The sequence below is a fragment of the Budorcas taxicolor genome, chromosome 20 (assembly GCF_023091745.1).
Source record: "Budorcas taxicolor isolate Tak-1 chromosome 20, Takin1.1, whole genome shotgun sequence".
Classification (NCBI taxonomy): domain Eukaryota; kingdom Metazoa; phylum Chordata; class Mammalia; order Artiodactyla; family Bovidae; genus Budorcas; species Budorcas taxicolor.
The window spans coordinates 61,923,581-61,947,054 of record NC_068929.1 but is presented as its reverse complement, the minus strand read 5'-3'; the positions used below and the strand labels follow the sequence as shown (position 1 = coordinate 61,947,054).

Below are 23,474 nucleotides of genomic sequence, written 5' to 3'. Positions count from 1 at the left end.
TCACAGAGAGTCTAACACGACTGAAGTGGCTTAGCACAACACACGCACTGCAGTGCTCCTAATTTGTGACCAGAACTGGCCCGTTAAAGTAGCGTGAGGTCCTTGCTGGTTGCCTTAAGCTTGCTGTTATCTTATTTGGGAAAGGGAAAAGGGAAAACAAAAATCATTAAATAGAAAATTAGTTGATTACTTATGTGGTGAATTTTTTGTTTCGAAAAAATTTCAATAAATAAACTTCTTCATTTTTTACCCCTGTTTATTCTTTTTTTCTTAAGATATAATTTGCATACCGTAAAGCCACCTTTTAAAAGTGTTCAGTCCAGGAGATTTTAGTGTATTCACAGATGGTGGCACTATCACCACTGACCGTCTTAATCCTAAAGAGACTGTCATCGGCCCCCAAAGAGCCCTGTATCCAACTCCAGGTTCCGCCACCGCTCCTCTGATGTTCTTTTTGCTCTAACCCCATTTTAAAAGACATCAGGGGTATTTAATATTATGGTAACTTTGTAAAAGCTCTCCATGTGAATGACTTTTAGTAAATTAAATCAAAGAGAACTAACAGGGCTTTGAAAAAGCAGGCCAAAGGATCAGAGATTTTCTGAGATGCCTGTGAGCTCAAGCTCTCTTAAGAAGCCAGCATGGATGCCTTGAACTCGAATATATCTGATCCTCATTCTCACCTCCAGGTACCTGGAAAAGTAGTCCTCATTGCACTTAAGTGAGATAGCACAGAACTGTTTTCCCCATTCAGAGGGGGAACTAAATGACACATCTAACGTCTGGTGAAGTCAGAAGGAGGGGCAGTAAAAGAGGCGTCTTGTAGTTTATATTTACTGTTGTGTGTATATAAGGTATATTTATAGCTTGCATATTTAGTGTATGACATATATTTAATATCCTGCAGGGGTTTCTCTCGTGGCTCAGATGGTAAAGCGTCCGCCTGCAATGCGGGAGACCCGGGTTCGATTCCTGGGTCGGGAAGATCCCTTGGAGAAGGAAATGGCAATCCACTCCAGCATTCTTGCCTGGAAATTCCCATGGACGGAGGAGCCTGATAGGTTACAGTCCATGGGGTCGCAAAGAGTCAGACACGACTGAGCGACTTCACTTTCAGTGTCCTGCATGTGTGCACATTTAATGTATGTGTATATATTGGGTTGGCCAAAAAGTGTGTTAGGGTTTTTCCAGAAGCTGTGATGAAAAAACCTGACTGAACTTTTTGGCCAACCCTACATACATATATAATGTCAGCCTCTGCATGTTCCTATGCCATTAGGGTTTGGGCCTTAAAAGAACTCACAGGCAACCTCCATTTTTTTTTTTTTTTTAATCCCTTAACTTTTTATCATGGAACATTTCAGCATCCGTAAGGAGAGAGACTAGTATAATGACTTTCTGTGAATCCATGGATCACTTCAATAAACTTGTTTCATCTATGTTCCTTGAAAATCTTTTTAAAAAATCCTCAGTTTATTATTAATAGACATAGAAGGGAATAATAACTCTTTATAATAATAGCTCTTTAAAAGCTAATCAGTATTCATGTTTCCCTGGTTGTCTCATAAATTTGTCTTTCCAGGATGTACATTGCAGTTGGTTGATGTGTCTGATGTATCTTTTTAATCTTGAGGCTCTTCCTCTCTTCTTCATTCTTTTTGTCTTACTCATTTATGTTTATTTATTAAGCGAGGAAGCAGTGTTTTCCTGTAGATTTTCCTACATTTTGTTGGTTGCAGCCTTGGTCATTTAACATGTTCCCCTTGCCCTTGGTTTCCTGTGAATTAAGAGCTGGATCCTGCTGCTTGATTGACTTAGCTTAGATTTTGTAGGAAATAGACAAAGCATTTTAATGGGTAGTGTTGGGTAGTTCTACTAGGAGTTTTATTGGGAGCGTCTGGTGTCTCTCTTTTATGATGTTTAGCATTCATTGATATTTGTTGCTTAGATCTAATACTTTCTTAGGGTTGCAAAATGGTAATATTCTAATTGGGCTTACCAAGTGACACTAGGGGTAAAGAATCTGTCTGCAGTGCAGGAGACATGGGCTCAATCCCTGAGTCAGAAGATCCCTGGAGAAAGAAATGGCAACCGCTGCAGCATTCTTGCCTGGGAAAGCCCGTGGACAGAAGACTACGGTCCATGGGGTTGCAAAGAGTTGAATGACTAAAGTAACTTAGCGCTCACACACGATACCCTAATTATACCCTCTTTTCTTCATGTATCAACTTGGATATTCCATAAAGAGAAATGTCGCATTGTCAGTTTCTTGGTTTCCCTGAGTTCATACAGGAAAGGAAGATCCATGATTGATTCCTGACCTTTATTAGTTTTCAGGCAAATTAAAAAAAAAAATCATTAGTCACTTCAGACACATAAAAAACTGCTGAGATTTTTGTCATTTTGAACTCGTGGTTTTAAATATATCTGATGTTTCCATTGTGTGTGTATATATATATATTTTTTTCTTATGAAGTTTAATTTTTTTCATCCTTGGCTAGTGGGAGCTTCTTCAGATTGGCTCTGAAATCCAGGTACTGTGGTGATAGAGCTTGTCTCTCTGCTGATGTGACAGGATGTTTCAGGCCCCACCGAATCTGTTTCCTGCTCCATGTCTGCAATTAGCCGTTTCTCTAAAGTGCCCTGGTTCTTTTGCACCGGCCGTAGTGCAAGGTGCTGAGGAGGCCTGCTCTTCTGGTGGGGCACGTTTCTGAGTCAGATATCTGTATGTGTGTTTATATATATATATGTTTTCTAAATGAGAAATGATGTCAGGGCTTTGTACTAACATTTCCAGGTCAAATATAGAATTACAGGTATTTTTGAGAAATGATATCAGGGCTTTGTACTGACATTTCCAGGTCAAATATAGAATTACAGGTATTTTATTTTTCTTTGATTTTATATTTCTATCTCCTTGTCTTTTCCTTATGCTAAACATCTTAGATCCTACCCTCATCAACTTAATTACCATTGTAGTACTGATGGTATCACTATAGTATGAAGACCAGATGCAGTTCAGTAGTTATTTTATTTTTGTCATCCTAAGGATATGTGCTGCTAAGAGTGTGCAGCAGCCCTACTCCTGTGTTTTAAAGTCACACAAAATAGTTGCTCTACACGTGGGTCGTGTTCCTCCCAACCTGAAACTTAGGATCATTTATCTTATTTTACTTTACATTTTTAAGGCTTAAAAAACAACCACCTAATCTTGCTTCAGTATTAAGTAAAATGTATATACATCATTTGAGTGTTAAAAACTTAAAAAAAAAAAGTTAAAAAAATAAGGTGTACTCAAATCTAGTTTCTCTCCCTGACTTCTCTGCCCTGCACCTTTCCTCTTCAATAGATAACCTTTTTTTGCTTTGGTTTTCTTTCATTTTTAGTTTATTTCTTATACTTTTAAATGTGTCCTTCTATCCATCCATCTATTCTTATCTCCTTCCCCCTCTGCCTCCCCGACCCCGTCCTGACCAAACAGTAATTTGTTCTGCACCATTTTCTCTACTTCGCTTCTTTCTTTTTAAACCAGTAATCTGGAGAGCAGTGCACAGCGGAACAGAGACTCTTCATTCCTTTCACAGTTGTCCGTAACGCTGCTGTGTACAGAAGTGAAAGTCGCTCAGTCTTGTCCGGCTGTTGGCGACCCCGTGGACTATACAGTTCATGGAATTCTCCAGGCCACAATACTGGAGTGGGTACCGTTTCCCTTCTGCAGGTGATCTTCCCAACCCAGGGATCGAACCCAGGTCTCCCCCATTGTGGGCAGCTTCTTTACCACTGAGCCAGAAGGGAAGCCCTGTGTACAGAGACTGTAGTTTATTCCCTCAGTTGTCTGTTGATGAGTTACTCCTTCAGTGTAGCTTTTCCAGGGCAGAGTGAACATTGACCTTTGGACCTGGCGGATTGACGGGAATATAGGATTTTATTGCCTAGAGTTTCGCTGTTAGTGTGGGGACCACTGACCTTAGTTCTGGTCTCAGTTTTGCAGAAAATTCTGCATTTCTTGGAAAGGTAAAGAGGACCTCCCATCAGTTGTATGCCTTTTTGCTAGCTTCCAGCACCGTCTGAGGCCACAGTGACCCAAATGGAAGGTCAGGCCCCTCTGGAGGCCTCCCATACACTGTGCGTGCACACTCAGTGCGGGGCGCTCGGTTCTGTCGGGCTCAGGGACTCCCTGGACTGTAGTCCACCAGGCTCCTCTGCATGGAATTTTCCAGGCAAGGATACTGGAGTGGGCGGCCATTTCCTTTTCCAGGGGATCTTCCTGACTCAGGGTTCGAACCCCGCGTCTCTTGCTTTTTCTGCATTGGCAGGTGGACTCTTTACCACCAGCGCCACCTGGGAAGCCCCTGTACACTGTACAGAGCCCCCTTAAAGTCTTCATTCGAGGTTGTCTTAAGCAGGTTTCTGATTCCCAGGACTCAGCAGGAATGAGGTAGGAGCGGTGAGCATGTGAAGGCCACGGCTGGCCCCATGATGGCCTCGAGCAGGGGCCCAGTGGACACCCTTCCAACAGCTTTGATGGCAGACTTAATAGTAGCCATAATTTCTCTTTCACGAACCACACTTTCTCAGAGCTTTGCTTTGGAAAAGTTTGCTTTTCATGGTTAGTGAGTTATTATTCCTTAGAGGGGAGTAAAGAACCATTTTCAGTGGTATTGGAAACCAGAAATTCAGATGAGGGCCATTCAGAGAAAAATACAGTCCGTTCATTGAGATTTACATTATACTTCTCAAAGTAAGAAGCTTTTCTTAAAAAAGAAGTTTATTCTCAGTATTATTAGCTTCAATTAATACTTCAATTAACAAAAAAGACAAAAAATTTATTCTACTTGGCTAAAAGGTAACTTTTTATTTATTCATTAAAAAAAAAAAAAGGGTGACTCTGAATCTGGCTCCTTCTGTGGTCACAAGTTCCCTGAAGTTACCTTTTATAAGAGGAGAACGAGTGTCACCGGGTTTAGGAGAGGAGGTGTCACACAGACGTTTATAGCTATCATTATGTAGGACCTTTCCTGCCTTTTTAATGTTAAAATAAACCTCAGTTCATTTAGCCTTTGTGCTTCTGTAGGAGTGTTCATCAGGCATTTCCTTTTTTAACTTGCCGGTACCTGATAGTAGGTAGTGTTAATTATGTTTGTTTGGAATATAAACAAAGAGTTTGTTCCTCCATTGAATGTTTATTGAGTACCTCCTATGTGCCAGTCTGTTACCAGGAATTGAGAAGATATAATATGTCAGTGAAGATATAAGATGTCAGTGATTGAACACAGGGGCTTCTGATCTAGTGGGGGGCAGACAGAATGTGTAAAGTGCGTCATTTAGTGGAAGGTGATGGGGCCTTACAGAAATAAAATGTAGCAGTGAGGAAGGGATGGCAAAGCAGATGCAGTTTTTTTAAGAAGTGAAAATAATTCAGTTTCATTATGAACATAAACTTCACTTTTTTGTCTTTTTGTTTTTCTTTTTTTACTAACCGAGTATTTGGATAGACAGATAATCCTTAACAAGCTGTTGGTTTTTGGTTCTGCACAGAGGTGCAGAGACTGTAAAACTCTCCTAGACAGCTTAGTAGACAGACGTTGGTAGGTGCAGGAAATGGGTTTCCTGCCCTTTTCTTATCACTGAGTTTCCTATCTGTGAAGTGGGACTTGGGCTTCCCTGGTGGCTCAGCGGTAAAGAATCTGCCTGCAATGTAGGGGGCTTGGGTTTGATCCCCTGGAGAAGGGAATGGCAACCTCCTCCAGTACTCTTGCCTGAAGAATCCCATGGACGGAGGAGTCTGGTGGGCTACAGTCCCTGGGGTCGCACAGAGTCGGACACGACTGAGGGAGTAAACCCCCATCACCACCACCAACGTGGGACTCTGTCCCGCCGCACCCTGAGGCTGGGATTTGACGTCAGACACATAGAGTATGTCTAGTAGATGGAGCTTTTATGAGCTATAATGTCATTATTTTTAAAAGTTCAGAAACAAGAACTGTGAGCTTGTGGCTTTTCTGCTTCCTAACCCGGTCAGTATTTTCGTTTGTGTACCTTCTGTGACATTGGCAACCAAGTTAAATCTTGGGAAATACAATATAAACAGACATCTGTGGAGCTGATTTTTAAGCTCTCTGAGGTTTAGAGACCACGTTCTTATGAAGTGATACTACTATATTTCATTGGTTCTAAGATTTTAAAGTTTTAACCCCATTGGGAGGGGTCCGTGGATGATTGGCACCTGCCTGTCACTGACTGACACACCACAGATGAGAAGATACAGCCCTAAACAGGGAGGTTTGCAAGTGAAAGCAGATATTCAAATTCTTTAGTGGCGAATATGCCATTTTTCCAGGTGGTGCAGTGGTATAGAATCCACCTGCCAGTGCCAGAGACACAGGTTCGATCCCTGGGTCGGGAAGATCCCCTGGAGGAGGACATGGCAGCCCACTCCAGTATTCTTGCCTGGAGAATCCCATGGACAGAGGAGCCTGGTGGGCTACGGTCCACGAGGTCGCAAAGAGCAGGACACAACGAAGTACATATGCCATTTTTTACTTCATAAGGGATTTTTGATGACATTTTAAATAATCATGGTGAGTTTACTGAAACTCTAATGCGAAAGAGAAAAAAGACAAACTGATGTTTTCCCTCTCTCTCTTAAAATTCAAGTTCAGGTTTAGGTACGCTATTTTTATGGCACGAATGAGGGCCCGTTCATGAGCTTGCCGGCAGGTCTCTGGGTCCTCCTCAGCACCACAGCCCGGACACGTCTCTGGTTGACAGTGGAGTGGTCGCAGGGGTGGCCAGCACTCTGCACACAGCTGCATCCTCACCCCTGGAGTGAATAGCATGGCTGTGTGCAGAGTGCACACACAGGCTGACTCCCCCATGACTGTCTTTGATGGGCAGATTCGGGATTCTACTTTTTTTTCATAGCCATGCTGGAGCCCACCTTGCTTACGTTGAGAGATATGACGACCCCTCGAGGGGGGCCATTCGAGCAGGGTTCATGGGCATTTAGTCTCCCTGATGAACCACACATTATGTTGCATTTAAAAGCAGTTCAGAGTGGTGTTGAGCAATGTACGATGCTGTTCTGATTACCAAAAGTGGGGTGAATGTGTTAATACAAATAGATATTTTTTAAACTCAAATTTCTGTAATATTTGTTGATGTAGAATATTTTTGATCAAAGAGATTGATTTGTTTTTGAAAAGAAAGAAAGATATTGGTAATAAATACTGCAGTTGTTATCTATCTTATCTTGGAGACATGAGGTATTCCAAAAAAAAACCTACAGCCAGAGATATTTCCCTCAAAATACTACCTGGTATTTTAGAAGATGACTTCGTAAGGATACTCTGTCATTTACAACAGTACCACTTTTCACTCTTAAGAGTACCTTTCATTCATATAAAAGGCCCAGGAGCCCGTCATTTAGTTTTCCTTCTGATATTTTTATTACTTAGGAAGAACTAAAGCCACTAGTTTGAAAAATTATACAAGTTCTCATCAGGGCAAAGAGCCCAGCTGTGACGTGCCGGCATAGTCCCTTGGACTTTCTTTAAGCTCTTTGAGCCTCAGTGTCTTTCATGATCAAGCTGACAGGATCGTTGTGCCTATCAGATCAGAGCTCTCGATGCCATACCGGGCATGTGTCAGCTGTGGTTTAGTTGTTGACCACGTTTGATACCTGAGTTACTAATTTCATAAGTAATTTAACACTCTTCTGGATTGCATGACTCAACAGTACACGTAGGTCAGTTTAAGCGTTCAGAATCAGCATTAAGTGTCATTACTGTTAGGAGGAACTCGTGTCCAGCTCTTTGCGACCCCAGGGACTGTAGCCTGCCCTGTTCCCTGTACATGGAATTCTCCAGGCAAGAATGCTGGAGCGGGTTGCCATTCCCTTCTCCAGGGGATCTTTCTGACCCAGGGATTGAACCTGTGTCTCCTGCATTGCAGGCAGATTTTTTTTTTTTTTTTTTACTGCTGAGTCACCAGGGAAGCCTGTCAGTCATCCCAGGACATTGTAAAGACTCATGTTGGTAAAATGTGTTTTAAAATACCATCATCTTCTGCTGAATATGTTTTCAGCATCCTTAAAGTGAAGAACCTGGTCTCCTGTTTGTTTCGTTTGCATTTTCATTTACCTTTGCTGATAAGGTAAACGATTAAGATGAGAAAATAATGAAAAGTTTCATACTGTGGCTTGGATATTGCGATCTCAGTACTGTACTTCTGAAAAGACATGACCGACCTATAAAATTAAATGAAGTATACACTTGGGAAAAGAGCAGTTTTCTTTCTCTGTGTTTTTTTTTCTGAAACCCTTGCTAGAAATAATAAAATAAATGCGGCAGTTCCATCAAAAATATTCCTTAGGTTGTATATACGTTAATGAGAAATATTTCTGCCTTTCTGTCAAAGGCCTGTCACGTGAGAGTTGTACTTAATATGTAATGAAATCTTTATAAAGTTCTTAAGCTAGTTTCATTCTGCTTTAAAATTCTTTGTGCCAATGTCTCCCTCTCGCTTTTGTTTTTTGTGTGGCTTTTTGGAGAGTGTGGGGCAGCTTGACCGCAGGGTCAGCTCCTGCCCTTGTGAGAGGAGGGCACCTGAGATCCCAGCTTCTCTGAAGTTGTCATCCACACAGAGTTTGGTGAACAATCCTGTCTTTTCCCTGTTGAGATTTAAAGCCCAGTTTGCTTGGTAGTAAAGAGAACGCTTAAAATGTCTGGGAGAGAGTACTTAGAGTGCTGGAGGAGAGACAGAGAGACAGAGACAGTCTGAGAAACAGAGACAGAGAGACCAAGAGATGCAGAGAGACTGGGGAGGAGACAGAGGGGTGTGCGGAGGTGAGGTTTAAGGCGAAGGAAGCACGTGAGCGTGGCCTTCTTTCCTCTCCAACCACAGAACTGAAGAAGGGAGGAACAGACGCGCTGAAGGAAGGAGCAGGGCTCTGGGACGCCCTCCCTGCGCGGGTGGCCCCGCCGCTGGTCCCGGCGGAGTGGGGGCGCTGGCCTTTCGGAGGTCTTTGGGGCCGGCCGGCGGCAGTGCCGGGCGCCCGCGGGCCTTGGGAGCTGCATCCCCCCCGTGGTGTCTGAGCGAGTGCATGTGTCTGTTTGCAGGTGGCAGAGACAAGCGCGGGGGTCCCATCCTCACCTTCCCGGCCCGCAGCAACCATGACAGAATACGGCAGGAGGACCTCCGGAGGCTCATCTCCTACCTGGCCTGTATCCCCAGGTGAGTGCGGGGCCCTGGCCGCTCGCTGTCCCTCGGGCCCTTCCTGGGAAAACAGGCCCCCAGAGCCCGTGTCCCAGCCAGGCGCTGCCACGGTGGAGGCACATTCTTGCTCCCTGTTTCCCTCCCGTGATGCTTTCCCTCCGGGGTGCTAGATGGGAAGGGCCGAGTTCCCTGGGGGGTGGGGCGCCCCCAGGGCTGGGCTGTGAGGGTGTGGTGCCCAAGGCAGCAGTGGCGCAGTGGGGGCCCTGATCTGAGGCTGTTTCGTGGATCCTCGGGGTGCAGGCAGGTGTTAGCAGATGCCCACTGCAGGGGGCTGGTGACCGCACGCGGCCCCTTTAGGTTGACACCAGCCAGGGAGACGGCCCTGTCCTCTGCTGACCCCCTCCTCACCGTGGCTGTGCCAAGTCAGCTTTGGTCTGGATGGTCTGACCTTCGGAGGGAGTTCCTGGGTTTTTCTTCGCGTTCTTGGGTGTCCTTTGTGGGAAAGCTATCACACGTCATGGATGACACATGAATGGGCCCCTTAATCGGCTTAAAAGTGTGGGAAAAGTTTTCCCCTTTGTCTTACTCTGGTGTTTCCTTGAACTGTTGAAATCATAGAGTTGGAAAGAGTCTTAGAAGTTATTTACTGCTCTATCAGTTATAAATATGGCATAGTTTGTGGCCACCTCTTACTGAGCTCTTACTGTGTGCCACGTGCTGTGCTAATGGTGACAGAGAGAGCGATACAGAGGACAGTGCAGAAGAATAAAGAAATCCCTGCCACACTAAATGATGATTGTCCTAGAGTTTAAATGAACAACAAGGTGAATTCCATCCAGGTGATCTTTAAAAGCAGTTACATTGTTGCAATTCTGGATATAACTTTGGCAACTTACTTTTTGGTCTTGAAATCTGTGTTGATTGTAAATATTAAAAAATTGCCTTTTCTTTCATTGATGCCATAGAAAAATTGATTCACGTAGATTGTCGATCATCTGATGACCCACTTTAAATAGAGACACAAAACTTTGTCCTGGGAATTGCGTAAACGGCACGGGAGAGAAGCAGGCGCCCCCGTGCCTGTCCTCAGGCTCCAACAGTGATCACTTTCTGCCCATCTTGTCCGCTTTCCCCACAAAATACAGTACATCTCCAGCATATTCTTGTTTCTCTCTAATGTGACCCTGCAGCCACTGAGCACAGTTCACTTCATTTCCTGCATTTGCCTTTGTATTGACAATTCTGGACGATAGGAAATGCCACTTTCTCGTTCTTGGTTCATTTAATGAGCAGGTAAGAGAGATGATGCATTCATCAAGTGATAACGGAGGAAGATTTCACAGTGGTCCAAATAGCAGTGGCAACAGAGATTCCTCTCCAGGCCCACTCAGGTCCTCCAGTGACTGGAAAAGAGCCGTGCTGCCCCCAGGGGGCCTGCAGAGGTGGGAGCACTCCAGCTTTAGCCAAACACAAGGATCAGCGATCGTCATCAGAAGGTTCAGGGTGTGAGAATTTGGCGGGACCTACCCACAGGCTCACTTATTCTTAATTTCTGAGTCTGATAATTTGTTGTTAGTTTCAGGGTGATATAAACAGTCCTGGACAGTGGAGGGGGGTTCCCTGTGGGACTTCTGAGACAGTCCACCAGCGTCCACCCCTCCCCACATCTTCTGCGATATGAAGGAGCCTCTGGGTACCCCTTGGCCACACAGTCTCAGGACCACACTCCCAGATGTGGAGAGAGTGCTATCCGGGAAAGCGTGTGAGCAGATTCAGACAGCTGGCCTGGTTACTTATATTTATGAATTTTCTGATCTTTGTGATAGTAATCTGTGCTTCTTAGATCATCATATTGAATGAGATTATTTACACACGTGCCCGGCATGGTGTCTGCCCATGGTAGCTGCCTCAGCTGTAGTACAGTAATGTCTGTTTTTCATATTTGCCTTTCAGCTTTCCTTCAGTTGTTATCCTTTTGTTTTTTTAATTTTAATTGGAGGCTAATTGCTTTACAATATTGTGGTGGTTTTTGCCATACATTGACACGAATCAGCCATGGGTATACATGTGTCCCCCATCCTGAACCCCCCTCCCACCTCCCTCCCCATCCCATCCCTCAGGGTCATCCCAGTGCACCAGCCCCGAGCACCCTGTCTCATGCATTAAACCTGGACTGGCGATCTGTTTCACGTATGATAGTATACATGTTTCAGTGCTATTCTCTTCAAATCATTTCCTTCTTGCCACGTGTTCTAGAGCCAGATCTTCTTGTCTGTTTTTTTCTGCGTGGCTTGCTGATTGTCTTTTCACTAGAACGGCCTTGAAGTTAAACATTGGTGTGATCTGAGCAGCGGTGACTAGTTTTGAGTATTGTTATTTGGGACACCTGCCCTTCCCCTCTCCCTTTCTAGACAAACAAAACAATTAGAGTAATAGACTGACTTTCATATGATTAATTTGCAAGGAAACTTTTCCATGAAACGAGTAGGAGAGAATTCAGAGTGGAATTTCTTGCTGGTGTACCTGGGACTCCCGCACAGAGACGAAGTCACATTAATCTTGGTATATCTCTAGTTGTTTATCGCTCTTAACTCGTGAATTATACTAACTAGAATGTTTTGTCTTCTTTAGAATGATTTATAGTAGCTAAGGTTTCCCAGGTGGTTCAGTGGTAAAGAGTCCTCTTGCCAGATGCAGGAGATGCAGGAGACATGGGTTCAATCCCTGGGTCGGAAAGATCCCCTGGGGGAGGAAATGGCACCCCGCTCCAATATTCTCGCCTGGGAAATTCCATGGGCAGAGGAGCCTGGTGGACTACAGTCCATGGGGTCACAAAGAGTAGAGCACAACTGAGTATGCATGCATGCACACACACATATGCGTAGCAGCTAAATGGATAAATCACTCTGTCATCAGTGAAATCATGTGAAACTCTGAGTTGATTTGTTCATGAACGTTCATATAAGAAGATACCTTCTTCATCTAGGAAATGAAAAAAGAAGACTGCGTCTTTTCTAGAGACCTGCACTGAAAAAGGACTTTAGTTTTATCTACATTTTTTTTTTTAATCCCGCAGCTAAAATGAAGCTTTTAGGTTAAACTGCTATAAAATACCTGGTTAATAAGTCTCAATTTCCAATGAGCAGTGTTTTGGAGGTAGAGGCATGGCCCAGAGCCCTTGTGTAGCAGCCGTGCTTGTTCACTGGATGCTCAGAAGTTGGAACGGGCTTTGGGGGTGTTTGCACGTCACTGCTTTCTTCACAATGTCTCACTTTGAACTTGTGAAGATGGACGGGTAGGGAGCTTGGGCACTCCCAGCCTGGCTGGTCTGCTGCTCGGGTTCCTTGGAAGTCCCCGGTGGGAACTTGTGCATTGGATCGCAGAGGCAGGTGACTAGTTAAGCCTTCCGTAAACCGTACAAGCTCAGGGCGCCTTTTGCTTGTTTCTCTCTCCAGCTTGTTCCTTTTGTTAAGTCTGGAGTTACTCAGGATTCCTTCTAAGCCCCTGTCAAGTGGAGCGGCTTTATAGTTTTATGTACACAGTACATAGTGCTCTGTGAGCAGAAAGACAGGCTGCCAGAGGATTGACCTGGATGAAGGGAAGACCAATAAAGCCCAGGCCCTAAGCAGCACTTGATAACAACCATCGAACCCAGTGCTGCGGTTTGACCATCTCTGGGGTGCATCTCTGGGGTGCAGTGGCAGGACCTGAGGGTCTGGAGTCCCGGTCCCTGCTGGGCAGCAGACGTGGGCATCCTCCCGCTCAGGCTGGTCTAGGCCCGAGGACCTCTGGAGCCCAAAAGCTCCTACTGAATGGACTCCTGCAAGATAGCAGACCCCATTAGTGCCCGAGGGAGGCCAGGCCACTTCATTTCAGTGACTTGGGAGATTTCGGGAGACATTTCTGGGGGTGCCAGCAGCCTCTAAGGATTTATGAAGGAGGCTGAGACACTCCCCAGATCCTGGCCCGGGACCTGCTTGAGACAGGGAAAGCGATTGCATGAGGAGCCAAGGGTGACCTCTCTTTAAGTTCATAGTCATACAGAAGTGAATCAGATCACTCCTCAGTGCATCCCATGCTGCAGTGATAAGCCGGGGGCCACTGGATCAGTCTGTTCCTAGGACCGTGAGCCGTCACCTGCCCAGGTTCTATCCCTGCAGACTTTCTGGGAATGTCTCGGTGGTGGGCCCCTTGCGCTGCTGTGATTGCTGCAGGAACCTGGAGTGTCAGTTATTCTAACAGTGAGAGCCAGATGAGGAAGAGAATGGTGTGTGTGGGAGTGGGGAGGGCAGGAAGGCGGAAGAGCTCATGCAAGGGAGCGTGAGATTGACTTAAATTTAGTTGAGATCATGCTTCTTTTTTCTTTGGTTGTCTACAGTGGGCTCACCTTATTTTAAAAAAATTTTTAATTAAATTTTTTTCAGTATAGTTGACTTACAGTGTTTGTGCTAGTTTTAGTTGTACAGCAGGATTATTCAGCTATATATATATTTGTTTTTCAGGTTATTTTCCATTGTAGGTTATTACAAGATACTGAGTGTGGTTCCCTGGGCTATCCAGTTAACCTGTGTAGTTTATCTGTTCTTTGTATAGTAGTTTGTATCTGTTGGTCCCAATCTCCTAACTGATCCCTCCCCGTCTCCCTTTTTCCTTTGGTGACCGTGAATTTGTTTTCTGTGTCTGTGATTCTGTTTCTGTTTTGTGTATGGATTCATTTGTGTTGTTTTTTAGATTCCACGTGTAATTGGTACTGTATGAGATTTGTGTTTATCTGACTTGCTTCACTTCACTTTCAGGTTCATCAGTGTCAGTGCAAATGGCACTATTTGTTTTTTTTTATGGTTGAGTAATATTCCATTGTGTGTATAAATAGGTGTATCACACCTTTATAAGCCAGTTCTCTGTTGATTGTCACCTGGGTTGTTTCCATGTCTTGGCTATTGTTCATTGTGCTGTTACGAATATTGGGGGGCACCCCTAATTTTTGAATTAGAGTTTTCACTTTCCTCTCTATGTTTGTCCTGGAGTGGGATTGCCGGATCATATGGTAACTCTCTTTCCAGGTTTTGAGGCACCTCTGTATTCTTTCCCACAGTGGCTGCACCAGCATTCCCACCAGCGGCGTGGCAGGGCTCCCTTTGCTCCACAGCCCCTCCAGCATTTGTTTGTAGACTTCCTGATGACGGCCGTTCTGACTGGTATGAGGTGCTGCGGCCTCATTGTAGTTTTGATTGCGTTTCTCTAATAATGAGCAGCGTTGAGCATTTTTCATCTGCCTGTTGGCCGCCATCTGTATGTCATCTTTGGAGAGATGTCTGTCTAGGTCTTCTGCCCTCTTTTGTATTAGCTTGTTTGTTTTTTTGATACTGAGTTGTATGAGCTGTTTGTATATTTTGGATATGAACCTCTGGTCAGTCACATCATTTGTAAACGTGGTCTCCCATTCTGTAGGTTGTCTTTTTGGTTTGTTGATGGTTTTCTTCGCTATGCAAAAGCTTTTAGGTTGGTTTAGGTCTCATTTGTTTAGTCTTGCTTTTGTTCCTTTTTCCTTAGGAGATTAATCTAAGAAAATAACTGCTGCAGTTTATGTCAGAGAATGTTTTGCCTGTTTTCTCTTCCAGGAGTTTTATGATGTCATGTCTTAAAATTCGTTAAACTATTTTGAGTTTAATTTTTGTATATGGTGTGAGGGGGAGACTGTGGAGTTTTAACCCATGTATATGGACACTGACTTTTGCTTTTTCTATTTTTTTTTAATTTACAATTTTATTTTTTTTATTTCTGGCTGTGCTGGGTCTTCATTGTTTCGAGGGCTTTTCTCTAGTTATGGCAAGCCGGGGATACTCTCTGTTTGGTGCGCGGGCTTCTCATCGCGGGGGCGTCTCTCGCCGCGGTGGGGGCGTCTCTCGCCGCGGTGGGGGCGTCTCTCATTGTGCAGCACGGGCTCTGGAACACAGGCTCAGTAGTTGTGGCACATCGGTTAGTTGCTCTGCGGCACATGGGGTCTTCCCCGACCAGGGACTGAACCTGTGTCTCCTGCATTGGCAGGCGGATTCTTGACCATTGAGCCACCAGGGAAGCCCTTGTTATTTTGTTTATTGCAGATATGCTTTATATACATTTCTTGTGTCCTCAGAGGTTGAAATTTAATAGAGTTCATAATTTTTGTCTTCATCAGGACATTCTTAAGAGAAACCGGCTCTTTTGTTTAACAGCTCGAACTTGGAGAGAAGGATACAGTGACTTGTAGCGCTGCCTTGACTTGTTGCTGAGAGGCAACCGTGTTCTCTGTGGCCTGTGTACTCTCAGTGCAACCGGCTGGCAAAGACAAATAAGACACAGTAATCCCATGAAAATAAGTGTACCCCAGATGCTGCCAGACGGCGGGGGTGGCGAGGGTCCCCCGGGCCTGGTGAACCACACCTGAGAAGCTTCGAGGGAACTCAGGGTTCCAGGCAGGTTAAAGGGAATAAACTGGGATGTTTAAAAGCTCGCGCACACTGATGGGAGTGGTCCCAGCTCCCTGCAATTCTGGAGCCCGGTGACTGCTGCGCCCGGCTCTGGGTGCTCTGTCGGGGTTCCCTCCCTGTTTAGCTCTGTCCTTGTTTAGTGGCCCTTTACCCTTACTTGGCAGCGTGTGTGAACAGTTAACGCACACAAGGCCAGAGAGATGGGCAGGGTGGTCACTGCTTTTCTCCTAAAGAGGAGACAAGATGCAAAAGCCGTGGACACAGCATAAAGACTTGAACAGTTTTGAGGCTGAACCCTGTGTGGGTACAGTTAGTCTGTTCCGTTAAGGCACTAGGGAGGGCGAGAACCACAGCTAGGAGCCACGCACTCTCAGTAAGGGTTCTGCATCCAGCGGCTCCCTGGGTACCTGTGCGGGCCGGCCAGGCGGTGGGTGGAGGGACCCGCGCTGCCTGCAGCAGGATGACGGAGGCAGAGCCCCCCACGCAGGCCAGCCTCCAACCAGACATGGGGCGAGCCCTGGCATGGTGTCAGCCTGCCTTTTCTTTCTCTCCAGTGAAGAAGTTTGCAAGCGAGGGTTCACGGTGATTGTGGACATGCGTGGGTCCAAGTGGGACTCCATCAAGCCTCTGCTGAAGATCTTACAAGAGTCCTTCCCTTGCTGCATCCACGTCGCGCTGATAATCAAGCCAGACAACTTTTGGCAGAAACAGAGGACTAATTTTGGCAGTTCTAAATTTGAATTTGAGGTAACTTCCCCGTGTAGCCAGACCAACTCAACCAGTAGGTGTGGTTTATTAAAAGCTTTTCTGTCATCATGGCAGGCTGCTTATAGATGTTTCAAAACCATGTATCCACAAAAGCTGCATGCCTTAGTTACACATGACGTGTAAAGTTAGTCGTTACGTTAAATAAGACAGGTTGCTTTGTCACCTTATCTCCATGGGGGGTTAGGTTCCAGGCCTCTTGTCTCTGGGCAGTGGGGTTGCTAGGGTGTAACCTGTGTGTCTTAGAAGCCTGTTTCCTTTCACTTCATGGGATAAAATAGCTTTACCGTTGAGCGCAAGTGGCTATCGGTGGCTTCTGAGGCCGCACTGTTAACTTCAGCCGTGGAAATGAGGGAATGATAGGGAGAAATGCCCAACCTCAGAGTTCCTGAGGAGATGTGTGGGAAAGACTGACTTTTTATCAGGTCCTTAATTAATGCTGGAGCGAACCATCTGCTCTGTATTTCATACGTCAGGTCTCTCATTTACAAAAAGGGAGTGATTCCTTTAAACCCCGGGCGGAGCCCTGGGTCCAGTCAGCACACAGGTCACTGTCTTTCAGCGTGTAGAACAGCCCTCAATCTGCTGCCTGACTCTCCTTCCCCTGGAACCTCCTCTCCTTAGGCTCCCAGGCTTCTGACAAGGCTCTGATGCAGTTGGTTTCATGAGAGTATTATAGGGAGAAGGTACTCTGGCCAGCTGGAAACTTGATTCGTGCCATATTGTGCAATAAAATTTAAATATTTCCTAATTATAAATGCTAATTTTTAGTTGACTAGATGGTTCATCTAGCCGCTTTGCCCAAACATTAGGTTGCAGCGAATATATTCATGTATTTTAAGGTTAACAACAATACTAGTATTAAACATATCACACAATATTAATTCTTAAGCTTGATGTTACATGTCACACCTTTCAGAGTCTTTTCATGCATACATGAATTGCATTTTAAACTGGTTCCTTGGTACTGATTTTCAACCTGAAATCTGCATGTAATTTTTGAATTTGAAACCACACTCAAGAGGTTTAGTGAAAGGTGAAACCAGTAAGCCTTTATCTTACACACAAGACGAAGTGAGTTTGGAGGACAGTTTGTCAGATATCAGTTCTTTCCTTAACTCAGAATGGAAAATGTGTTGTATTTGATGATACATGTTTTAAGCAGACATGGCCGTTTGTTGGTGTGTTTGCTCGTCTCGCCATGCTGTCTCCCTTTGGGCCTTTAAAGTTTCCTCCCTGGTTTTTCTGTTGACCTTCTCTCTACATTATCACCTGCTTCTGTCCATGACGTGATTGCTCCATGGACAATTTTAAACTCTGGGCAGATGAGACAGCAGTGAACCTGCGGCCACATTTCAGGCTGAAGTGCTGGGCCAGGAGCCGCCCCTCTTTCTAGCACTGCCTCTTTTTGCCGTTTCTTATGCCAAACGGCACAGAGACGCAGCTGTAGGTTTCTCTAACACTAGAGGTAACAGAGGGGGGGTTACATAAGCCTTTCTCTGTTTTATCTTTTGGTTCTGGGCCACATTTTTTTTTTCTCTTTTCCTTTGTCTTCATCTTTAACTCCCCCTCTTTATGTTTTCCTTGAGGCATCATAAGTAATATTAACTCCGCATCACATTCTGTTAGGGTGAGATGAAGGTTTATCGCCTAGGTTGTAATTGAGTGGAGCCTTGTGAGCCTTAGATTGTTATGTAGGTGATTGATGTGCAACCCGTGTGCTGCTCAGGGACTTTCTTGGCAGTGCCGTGGTTGAGACTTCGCCTTCCAATGCAGGGGGTGCAGGTTCGATCCCTGGTTGAGGAGCTAAGATCCTGCATGCCTCGAAACCAGAAAACCAAAACAGGAAACAGGAGCAATATTGTAGCAAATTCAATGAAGACTTTAAAGATGATCCACATCAAAAAAAAAAAACTAAACAAAAATCTGTGCTGCTCAGAGTCACTGTGGATCTCTGCAAGTGAATGAAACATTTGTTCTCTCTCCAGCTTTGTGAGAAGGGCGTCTGCCAGCTTCCTTGGTAACCCTTGAGCATTTTCTAAATTTTTAAAAAGTCACTCATGTTCCAGTGTGCCTAATGTAGTGAGTTAATTTCCACATTCTTGGAAAGAGATCAACTTTCTTTAGCTGTCATGAAATTCATGATTCTAATATTTTAGGTTTTCCAACTAACAGCCATGTGTTATTCTAATGAGTTTGTCTTTCACCGAGTGGACTAATGCTTCTTTTCATTTACATTTGTTTTAATGGGGCCAGCACAAGGTATATTATGTTTTCTGTAAGTGGATTACTTGCTTCTAGTTTGAAAATCTGTGGTTAAGTGTTACAAATTGCATTATGATAAGACCATGTAAGATGGGTTCATCTTCTCACATGTGATTTTCTTTCCCCTTAAGACAAATATGGTCTCTTTAGAAGGCCTTACCAAAGTAGTTGATCCTTCTCAGCTAACGCCCGAGTTTGACGGCTGCCTAGAGTACAACCACGAAGAATGGATTGAAATCCGACTTGCTTTTGAAGACTACATTAGCAACGCGACCCACATGCTGTCTCGGCTGGAGGAGCTCCAGGACATCCTCGCCAAGAAGGAGTTGCCCCAGGATTTGGAGGGGGCGCGGAACATGATCGAGGAGCATTCCCAGCTGAAGAAGAAGGTGATTAAGGCCCCCATAGAGGACCTGGACCTAGAGGGACAGAAGCTGCTGCAGAGGATTCAGAGCAGCGAGAGCTTTCCCAAAAAGAACTCGGGCTCAGGCAACGCAGACCTGCAGAGCCTCTTACCCAAGGTGTCCGCCATGCTGGACCGGCTGCACTCGACGCGGCAGCATCTGCATCAGATGTGGCACGTGCGCAAGCTGAAGCTGGACCAGTGCTTCCAGCTGAGGCTGTTCGAGCAGGATGCTGAGAAGGTAGCGGAAGGGGCGGGGGTGCTGCCGTGCTTCCTGGAGGGAGGCTGCTGGGTCGCTGGGTCTGAGCACCCGAGGCTGATTTGGTCAGGAGAAAGGGTGGGAAAACGGGCTGGGGGGAGGCGAGCCACTCACGTGGCCTCGGTCCGAGAGCAGCGGTGTCAGTTCGGAGATCTCCCCTCAGTCTGCTTCCCAGCGTTTTTCATCGCGCATGAGGGGCTCTTCTAGAAACTTAAAGTGGCTAATTACTGATGGTTTGGTTTAGGATGCCTGTAAGATAGACGCGAATATTTTCAATTAAAAGAGTGAAAACTTTATAGAATATATTATTGAAAGCAGTAATTATGATGTATTTTTGTAATACTTGCTCTTCCACCCAGAAAAGCTAGTGAGAAAACACCCTTCAGATCTGTTATTGAATTTGTTTTCACAATAAAAGGCGAATAATGAATTAAGAATAATAACTTCTGGGAAACAACAGGCAATAATTACTTACGGTTTCCTGTCAAACCAGCAGGTCAGAGTGAGCTCTTGAATGTCCTAGCAACGTGAAAACAGGACACTTACTTAGAGGAAAGGGTTGCAAGCTGTGAATGTGGGTGAATTGATGTGTGTTAATCTGAGCTCACTGAATCCTTTTCAAGGACAGGAAAATATTTTATAAAGTTAAGAAAGCCTGTTGAAGTCTTTGATGTAAAGGGATCTTTTGAAAGGTGGCAGTCCAGCACTATTATCCCATACTATTATTTGGTAAGCTTCTAAGCTCTATTTGTTTAAGGTGACCCTTGAATAGCACGGGGGCTGGGGTGTTGACAGTCACGCAGTTGCAGACCCACAAACCGTGCTCTCTGCCTCTAAAACAAAGGAGCTGCTAAATGACTCACCCAGGGATGAGAGGCTGAAACAGTTTGGTAGAATCAAGGCTCCAGCCTCAGTTCTTTTGATTCCATATATTATGATCTCTAGTTGAACACAACTTTTTGCCGCACTTAAAGATGTGTAAAATGAAAATACAGGTTCTTCATTTATTGAAAAGTATAGACACTCCATTTACTTCATTTATCTGCATGTAATTAGACCCGTGCAGTTCAAACCCGGGTTGTTCAAGGTTTAGCTGTAGTGCCTTGTCAGAGATGCTAGAAAACCTTCCTTTCAGTTAACTCAACAAGCAGGTGACTGCCCCTAGGTTCCGGTTCACGTCACAGAAGCAGTGTTAACTGACAGTCATTTCTTTTCCCTTAAATGTTTTCCTTGGAACAATATAATTAACATCATGTTCCAGGTAGCATCTCTGTTGAATCTTAAGAGGGGTGTTATTGTTAAAGTTTTCCCCATTTCTTTTTATTTTTACAGTAAATTTTATAGTTTGCACAGGGATTTTTTTTTTTTTTTTTAAATTCTTCTTGCATTAAAGAGCATAATCTCTTAGTCATCGAAATTGCCGTTAGTAATCTGTGGGCAGAGCAACACCCCTCCAGAGACCTGTAAGTTTGTAATTTCACCTAACGGGTCTTTAATTGAAGAGCAGTGTGGCTAATTATGTGGTTCAATATAGCAGAGAGTCAGAAGATTGGAGTTTTAATCAGCCTGGGGGATCTGAATGACCTCTCCTTACATATTTACTTCTTAATTCCTCATCTGTCTAAGGAGCACCCTAGGTAAGATTGTCTTGGCAGCTCCTGCAAGTTCAGAACTGTGACTTGGTAGCTGTCTAGCGTCTTCTGGGCCCCAGTGCCACGGGGTTGTCGGCAGAAGGACACCACCCTTCCTTGGTTTGGTCTGGTTCCTGGGCCTGTGTCAGGCCTCTCTTTCTCGGGAGTGATCCCAGGCTGTCTTTTTTCATCCCGGTAGATGTTTGACTGGATCACACACAACAAGGGCCTGTTTCTGAACAGCTACACTGAGATTGGGACCAGCCACCCTCACGCCATGGAGCTCCAGACCCAGCACAACCACTTTGCCATGAACTGCATGGTAAGACACCGGGGCGCAGGGGTGTCCTGCCGCTGAGCGAACTGTGGCAGACGGAGGAGGGTATTTACACGGCTCCTTCCCAGCACGCTGCCCAGAGCTCGTGTAGGGCCTTCTGACAATCCGCTGTAGCAGCTGACCTCCAGTGTGGGAGAGTCTCTGTGGTAGCAGTGTGTAGGTAGCTTGTTTTTAAGTTTGTAAGCAAACAGAAGTGAAAACAAGCAAGCCAACCAACCAGCGAAACTTGAACCAGTTCAGTTGGCCAGGCCCACAGGCATGGTTTTGATGCTGGCTTCTGAACTGTCCCTCTCAGGAGCCCGTGGGGCTCTTTTCAGAGGCTGAGTTGCATGAACCAGCCAGCCCTTCATGATGAAGACGTAAGCCAGCCTGCTGCCATTCTCAGGGGCATATTCCAGTTCTCCTAAAACATGAGCCTTCCTCCCAAGTTGAGTGGAGGGCCGGCGGTCTGACATCAGTCTTTCCCGCAGTCCTGTGGCTCTCTGGATGTCCTTGGCCTGTTGTGGATATGACTGGGGTTGCTGCAAGATTGCAGTGCAAAATCCCCCAAAAGAACCCAACAGTGAATTTTAAATAACAGTCTTAGTATAGTTTTGGAATTAATGTAACAAAAATAAAGCTATACGTTGTTCTGTAGGACATAGGGTTCCTTCTGTAGAGAGTTACTCTAGGAATTTTCACTTTAGAGACAGTTTTGGTGTGGACTTTGCACCAGACCTGTGGAAGTTAGCTAGCCCTCTTTGCCTGGTAATGTGTTGTCTAAAGAGCATTGAAACGATACAAAGAGGGGGTCATTATTTAAATTAGTTCAGTAAGAGGCCATTTCATTAGAGTTCAGTCCACAAAGTGCTTCACTTTGGGTAGTTTCAAAAAAACGTTCAGCAATTAAAATTTTTGTAATAAGCACTATTCCAAAAGTCTGATACTGTCATGAGTTTGAGGTAAGATAATTTTGGGGTTAAAGATTTAGCCTGTGTGTAGATGAGGAGAATGCAATGTGGGCCTTTATGGGAAGCATCTTAGAAGACTTTTTTTTTTCCTCTCCTAACAATTTCCTGTCAATTTTTCAAAATATTCAGAAGCTTCCAACTAATGGTGAAAGACACATTCAGCCCACCACTATCACATACTTTAAAAACTAGAAGTACTGAAATATATTTTATAAAAACTAGAAAGGAGCAGAAAGGGTCCTCTCCCTCCCTCAGTGTTGCTAGTGATTAGGAATCAGCAGACGATGAAGAAGCTGGGCCATGTGGGTTATGAATGTAGAGGTTTTTAATTCTGACTTCTGTTTACTGTGCGACCTTGGGCAGCCTGATTAATCTCTTTGAGCCTCAGTTTCCTAATCTCTAAAGTGGGGATAATTTCTACCTACCATGGTGTTGCATTATTTTACTTACGATGTTTGTGTAAGTTACCAAGCAGAATTTATCAGGTAAGTACTTCGTAAATGGTAGTTGCTACCACTGGTGTTATCACCTCATTAAAAATACTGTCAGTAATTTTAGTATATTATGGTAAGTAAGAAACTCTTAAAAGTATGGGTAATACCTCTTCTTTAGGTTTAAATATGTTTTCTATTTTTCTATGTTGCACTTCCGTCACTCCTCTAAGTAAAACTTTTAATTTAAAAAGACTATAGTCACTTGTGCACTACAGGGTGACAACTGTTGGGGGTGCTTTGCAGGCCTCTCAGCTCCTAGTTCTCAACACCTCCACGAGTCCCTCATGTGTCTGGGACATTTACTTATGCAGGCGAGGGGCCTGTTAACCTTCAGCCCTTTCTTGTGCTGTCTAGTGTGTTTTAAACATTTTTGATAAAATAGAAGTACTAGATGTCGGGGAGCAAAGTCGACTTTCAGTTCAGTTCAGTTCAGTCGCTCAGTCGTGTCCAACTCCTTGCGACCCCATGAACCGCAGCACACCAGGCCTCCCTGTCCATCACCATCTCCTGGAGTTCACTCAAACTCATGTCCATCAAGTTGGTCATGCCATCCAGCCATCTCATCCTCTGTCGTCCCCTTCTCCTCCTGCCCCCAATCCCTCCCAGCATCAGAGTCTTTTCCAGTGAGTCAACTCTTCGCATGAGGTGGCCAAAGTACTGGAGATTCAGCTTTAGCATCATTCC

General features: G+C 44.8%; 1 protein-coding gene across 1 annotated transcript in view; it reads left to right on the top strand.

Annotated features, from left to right (window-relative positions):
- TRIO (trio Rho guanine nucleotide exchange factor) overlaps positions 1-23,474 on the top strand; it is a 352,914-nt gene that overhangs the window by 126,380 nt on the left and 203,060 nt on the right. The window contains exons 3-6 of the mRNA XM_052659225.1: positions 9,120-9,234; positions 16,241-16,433; positions 18,848-19,360; positions 21,209-21,331. Coding sequence (XP_052515185.1) covers positions 9,120-9,234; positions 16,241-16,433; positions 18,848-19,360; positions 21,209-21,331 — 944 coding nt within the window. The remainder of the gene's footprint in view (positions 1-9,119; positions 9,235-16,240; positions 16,434-18,847; positions 19,361-21,208; positions 21,332-23,474) is intronic.